Source organism: Notolepis coatsorum (genome assembly GCF_963971535.1).
Source record: "Notolepis coatsorum genome assembly, chromosome: 9".
Classification (NCBI taxonomy): domain Eukaryota; kingdom Metazoa; phylum Chordata; class Actinopteri; order Aulopiformes; family Paralepididae; genus Notolepis; species Notolepis coatsorum.
The window spans coordinates 148,381,934-148,388,946 of NC_140173.1; the positions used below are offsets into that span (position 1 = coordinate 148,381,934).

At 43.1% G+C, this 7,013-nt stretch overlaps 1 protein-coding gene across 1 annotated transcript in view; it reads right to left on the reverse strand.

Moving 5' to 3' along the window:
- The window catches only part of arid4b (AT-rich interaction domain 4B), a gene marked incomplete at its 3' end in the record, with an annotated part of 132,132 nt that extends 125,342 nt beyond the window's left edge, over nucleotides 1-6,790 (reverse strand). The window contains 2 exon segments of the mRNA XM_084322048.1: nucleotides 2,364-2,423; nucleotides 6,651-6,790. Coding sequence (XP_084178174.1) covers nucleotides 2,364-2,369 — 6 coding nt within the window. The 5' untranslated portion in view covers nucleotides 2,370-2,423; nucleotides 6,651-6,790.
- Nucleotides 6,791-7,013: the final 223 nt, after the last annotated feature.

Sequence of the window (7,013 nt, forward strand, 5' to 3'; positions counted from 1 at the left end):
CTGCATGACTATGACTAAAGAGAGCACTGCGGTCGTCACCACACAGTAACGGTAGCATCTCCTCATTGTAAACCTCTCCTTACAGAAACCTTGACCAATCTAAAACACGTTCTTATTGCATTCTGCTTCATATTTCCCCCCCCATTCGTAGCTGGCTGGTGCGTTGTATGTGTCGAGAGAAAAACTAACACAAACAACAAAGGTCACTCACCCACTCAGTGAAAAACATAACCATCTTTAATCCTAGTGTAACAGCAGGCTATGACCCGTCAATTAGTATACAAATTGAATAACGTCTGGTGGTTACCACGCAACATATGGCTGCCATAGCAACAAGACCACAGGCGGCGAGGTAAAAAGAAAGAGATTAAAAAGACAACAACTTACAACAGGCATAATGAAGGTTCGCACTTTGATCCACTGAAACCACAGTATGTGAACAGAGTAAATGTTTATTATAGCCCACTTCCAAAAACAATTACAGCCTCGGGGGTTTCCAAAGTTGAATAGTGCTGCAATCAACAACACCAGAGGCTTTCAACGTTTTAATTCATATCAAATTAGCTTTTTTTGTATTGCTTTGTGTTGTTAAACGCAGTCGTATTGGTTTATATATTGTTCTCATTCAAAGGCATTCCCTCCCCGGCTTCAACCAGATTTGTTTGCTCAAGCATTGCTAGAATTGTCTTTCTTGTCTGACAGACGAATTCTACAAATGATATCAATACAAAAACATTATATATACCGTTGTCAGTTGCCAGAAACGTCAGCCAAAATGCATTTAAAGCCACTGGAGAGTCACTCTCATAATTAAGTAATATGTATAAGTAACAAATGTATTATTTTTGTCAGTGTCCAATACTGGTATCACAGCCAGTCATTTGAATATGGTCCATACATTTGGTGGTATAGAGATGACCTTTAACCCTTTCACTGCCGCTCTACCAACCGGTTAACCCTTTCACTGCGACAATACACAGAAGGTTAACCCTTTCACTGCCACACAACAGCAGGTTAACCCTTTCACTGCCACACGACAGCAGGTTAACCCTTTCACTACCACACTACAGAAGGTTAACATTTCACTACCACACTACAGAAGGTTAACCCTTTCACTACCACACTACAGAAGGTTAACCCTTTCACTGCCACACTACAGAAGGTTACCCCTTTCACTGCCGCACTACCAAACGGTTAACCCTTTCACTGTGACAATACACATAAGGTTAACCCTTTCACTGCCACACAACAGCAGGTTAATGGACAAGCTATTAATTTACTCATTAACACTTTAATCGCCATGGGTTAAATTCATAATTTACCATCCCTCGCCAGCTCTATTTGTCTATGGAGAAGTTCCCCTTCTTTGCAGGGCTATAACTTTTTTAATTCTATTGCTAAATTGCCATTATTAATATGGCCCATTCAATGTCCTATATGTATTGTTCAGGGTGTAGCAACGTTAAACTTTTTCATTCACATATTCATACTAAAATATGGTCTAAAGTATAAGTATGTTTTTATCGTTTTCTGCAGCTTTCTTCAGAACGTGATTTATAGCCCTAAATGCATTATATTGATGATCAAATACAGTTTGGTAGGAATCTGTGCGAGATAAAAAATTTCAACTGGATGTGGTTCTAGAAGTTACTACATATCATCTGATGATGACCGGATGGGCGGGGGATCGTTTATAATTCCGTGGGCAGCGTTAGATGATTCATCCAGAGTGGGTCATATGTTCATCAGATCAGTTAGTATAGAAGACGTTAGAAAATAACGCTGAATCTTACCGTGGCTTCCTCGCGCCGCTGGCAGATGAGCGTGGAACAGAATTTGTTCTATTATGGGATGGAGAAATGCCCGATCCATTTCCAGGTTGTATAATAGTATATACGTCCAAATCATGTTGTTTTTTCGAGTTATTTGCACCGATCGATGTTCACTGTGTCAATACGGAGTCTCTCTAACGATAGCGAGTGGCCGGACCACATATGGATGAGCACTACCGGTTCAAAGGTTAATTTCCGGTTGGCGATCTGCCGATCGGCCACCAGATGGCGCTCTTGAACATCAAGAACATCTCAGGGCTCCGGAAAGGAAATATGATTTCGATGACAGATTTTTGAAATATTGACATCAAAGACGAGTTACGGCGTCTTCGGCAGAATGAGCATGGCTAGGAATGACGTGAAAACGTGTCCGCGGCGATCATAGTGTTAAAATGCAATGTTGTTGTTGTTGACAATGTTATCTTGAGATCCGGGTGAAATGGTGAGTCTTGGTGACTTTCACTTTCTCAGCCATAAGCAAGTGAAAACGTGGCTTTAATTAAGTGATGAAATAAGTATAAATGAACATACCTTCATCTCTGTTTGAGTCCACGGACTTCTGCGTAGGTGACCAGTGTAACAAATCTGTGTCTAGAAGAGAGAGAAAAACAGAAGTTTTGAGTCATGAGATCAGAATAGGGTTCCCAGACATTGCTAAATTAAATTCAAGGACTTTTAAGTACTTTTCCAAGCACTATTTTTCATTTTCAATGATGTCACTTGAAGGATACAATTCACTTTTAAATGCTGTTGCATCTTCTTGGCCTGCTTGCCAGCTAGAGCAAGCTAGAGCGTCACACACGCAAAGAAATGAGGGAAAGTAGTTGGAGCGGCGCAAGACAGCACTTAAAAAAAGCACTTTAAGCACTTCAAGGACCTTGTGCGAACCCTGTCAGACCTTGGCATTCTGCAAAAAGCGCAGTTCAGTCAGAGCAATCCACTGTCGCGATGACATCACTTGCTCTCCTAAACAGTTGATGCCATGGAAAATCTGTCCAGTAGACAACACAGGTGCCGCTTCAGATTTGCTGGCAAGAAGTGCCTCTCCAGAAAGAAAGAAAAAAAAGGCTAAACATGTCACACAAAGCCATTACATATTTGAATTGTTAGAAGAACAATTAGTGCGTTTTAAGATCGAGCCTGTGCTCAGTTTAACCCTTTCACTACAGAAGGGTTACCCTTACTACCGTCTGTAGTGTGATGAGAGTAAAGGGTTAACCTTCCGTAGTGTGGTAGTGAAAGGGTTTCAAATAGTTCGGGCACACTTTGTCTGCGTAAAACAATCATAGCGCGTGTGTGTGTGTTGCGCGTGTATAGTCGTGACAGATTTCAAACTTAAACCTCTCCAAGCTACAATCCCAAAATATCTTGTGTTGCAAAGTAAACCATCGCAGGCTGATCGCTCAGCGTTTAAAGCCGTTTATGTAATAATACCCCGTGTGGCCGGGGTCTCTCTCTCTCTCTCTGTGGCTCTGAGCAAATAAAAAACAACTGACCTAAACAAGCTGATTTACACACTCGGCCCTATATATATACACACAAAAACACACGGGTGATTTGATTTCACGGTGGGTGCGGGCGGGGGGGGGGTTACCGGGGAGAGGTGAATTCCGATCGACGCGGGGGTTGACAGCAGCGGATAACGGGCCGCCTGCACGGGCACGTCAGCGCGCGTGTGTCTGGCCGCCTGTCTGCAGCGCACTGCCTGTAACACCACGCAGTCTACACTCCTCCACACACACAGAGAGAGAACAGGATGACGCCATTTCTCTGGAGCTGACAGTCTCTCTCTGTGTGCCGCACGGCGAGAGCTGCACTCTTCCACCACCATCTCTATAGAATAATACATAATTTAATCATCTCCCCGAGACGGAGATCATTCTTAATGCGTTGTTTATTATTATAGAGGGGGGGTGGTGCTCGACGGCCGTTCCGTGTTTCCCTGAGTCCTCCCTCTCTCTCTCTCTCTCTCTCTCTCTGTCACTTACAGGCCTCCTCCCTCTCTCTCTCTCTCTCTCTCCCTCTCTCTCTCTCTCCGTCTCTCTCTCTCTCCTTTATCGCTCTCTCTCTACCTCTCTCTCTCTCCGTCTCTCTCTCTCCGCCTGTCTCTCTCGCTCCGTCTCTCTCCCTCTCTCCCCGTATCTCTCTCTCTTTCTCCGTCTCTCTCTCTCTCGCTCCGTCTCTCTCTCCCCGTCTCTCTCTCTCTTTCTCCGTCTCTCTCTCCCCGTCTCTCTCTCTCTTTCTCCGTCTCTCTCTCTCTCCCCCTCTCTCTGCGGAGAGTCGAGCAGTAAAACACAGACAGAGACCAAACTACTCCACCTCTCCCAGAAACAACAAGCCGTGCTGCTATAACACAGTAACACAACGCGAAGTTGTATATAAAGTAACACCGTTCCCTCTACAGCGTGTTGTTTATCTGGTATTATGGGCTGCATTTATATATATTTTTTGCTGACTAGTATTATCCACTGAGTAACATTCGGGTTCGTGCCTCCTCCTCTCTGACTGTCTGACAAAGAAGAACCAAATCGACGAAAGGCTCTTTGGAACAAACAAGGTCAACCTTTATTATAAAGATCTGGGTGGAGGGGGGGGGGGGGCTGGAATATCAAGCAAGCACTTGTTACCCGAATATATATATATATATATTTATATAAACATGTATTGTATAGTCATCATCATAACAGAAGCAGATCGATGCCTTCACTAAATGACTATCTCACGAATGATCGCGGAGGCTACAACAATGCCATCCGCCCCCATGATGACTATTTGGCTTTAGAGCAGCTCGTCGCATGAAGTGAGTGACTAACCAGAGAGCTGTCTCAACAATGCACCGACACACACACACACACCGACACACACACACACGGGGACTGCTCCTGTCTGTGCTTCTCTTCCCCTTCGTTCTGCAAAATGGGACCTTTAGCTGGAGAGCGGTCAGCAATAAAAAGGGAAGGAGAGAAAGAAAAAACGGTTCGCTTTAAATTAACTACAGTACACACCACCACCAGTGTGCCAGCCATATAAATATATATATCAACTCGTTTTTAAACACCAGTGATGTCGCCAGACGGGGAAAATTTGGAGAATGACAAATTATGTTTATGAATTCGCTGTAGTAGTGTGATATATGAATTTGTTATGTGTCTCTCAAGGCTATAGTCCGCCATGTCTCAACAAATGCGCATGTTTGGTGTTGTATTAATTAATGACTGTGTGTGCCATTATTACTACTACTATCAAATGTAATGATTGTGAAATATTACTGTAAACGAGTGGTGATTATGAACCCAGCATCCTTGACTCTCCACTGGGACAACGATGGAAATAAGTCCTCTCTGGACTTTTCGTTTTCTATCCCTGACTAAGCAAATACTCATGTGATCTGCATATATGTTTATTGTCTAAATAAAACTACCTACCTACCTAAACAACAGTTTGAGAAAGACAAATTATATTTATGTGTTATAATATGAATTCGCGACAACAACAAGTGATGCTTCCGTTAATTCGTTTGTCCAGCAGTATAGCTTTCTATTCTACTGTTGGATCAGTTCTGTATAGCTTAATATTCTACTGTTGGATCAGTTCTGTATAGCTTTCTATTCTACTGTTGGATCAGTTCTGTATAGCTTAATATTCTACTGTTGGATCAGTTCGGTATAGCTTAATATTCTACTGTTGGATCAGTTCTGTATAGCTTAATATTCTATACTGTTGGATCAGTTCTGTATAGCTTAATATTCTACTGTTGGATCAGTTCTGTATAGCTATCTATTCTACTGTTGGATCAGTTCATCTGTATAGCTTTCTATTCTACTGTTGGATCAGTTCATCTGTATAGCTATCTATTCTACTGTTGGATCAGTTCTGTACAGCTTTTCTATTCTACTGTTGGATCAGTTCTGTACAGCTTTTCTATTCTACTGTTGGATCAGTTCTGTACAGCTTTTCTATTCTACTGTTGGATCAGTTCTGTGTAGCTTTCTATTCTACTGTTGGATCAGTTAATCTGTATAGCTTTCTATTCTACTGTTGGATCAGTTCATCTGTATAGCTTTCTATTCTACTGTTGGATCAGTTCATCTGTATAGCTTTCTATTCTACTGTTGGTCGGATCAGTTCTGTATAGCTTTCTATTCTACTGCTGGATCAGTTAATCTGTATAGCTTTCTATTCTACTGTTGGATCAGTTGTGCTGGACAAACGAATTAACGGGAAAGCAGCAAACGGTACTACGTTGAACTACTACAGTGTAATAGCGTAGGTATACGACGAGAATCACGATAATATTATAGCGATTTAACCGTCGTCTAATATTAATCGTTATTTATTTAATATCACTTTTTTTTGGTGGGCCATTATTAATCCTACAGATATTCGACGACACCGTTGGTTTGGTTGAATTGTTCCACACAGACAGGCAGCAGCTCAACAAAAACACAACACCACTCGCTATAGCAGCAGCTAGCTTAGAGAGAAAACTATCCCGTTGTGCCTTCTAGCACAACACACAATAATAACTTTAGATAATCCGTTTAACGTTAAGTTTTCTCTCGGTTGCACGGGCTAATAATAATACTAAAGCTGGCCCACCTCATTCATTCACCCCCTCTTGTTTAAACGGAGCAGCTTGTTCCTCTCCTCCTCCTCCAACTATAACTCCGCCGTCGGGGTGAAGTGCAGCTAACGACACGGTAAAGGTTGTGCGGCTACACGGTGGAGCTAACCGTTAGCCATAATATCCACCGAGTAACAAAAAAACGATGCCTTCGCACTCTAACGTTAGAACAAAACCGAAAAAAACAGCCTTACCTATGTCGAGAAACGATTAGGGTCTTCGACGAAAGCGTGTTAGTAATCCATACGGGGTCATTTATGAAGAATAGTCGGGCCGTTTTTCTTTTTTTTGTGATAATAATAATGTCCTCCGTGACTCCGTCCGTGTGTCTGTTGGCCCCTCTGCTTGTGTGTGATGTCGGATGCGGAGCCGCGCGCCGCCGCTGCTGCTGCTGCTGCTGTCGAGTCGAGGCTCGCGCTGCTGATCTCTCTCCGGTCCCGCCCACTGGAAATGATTGACAGCTACACAAAACCCATAAAACTCACCCCCCCCCCCCCGGTGCCGACGCGCTCGCTCAGTGGATACCGCGACGAGAGGGCCCGCCCCTAGCTGAATAC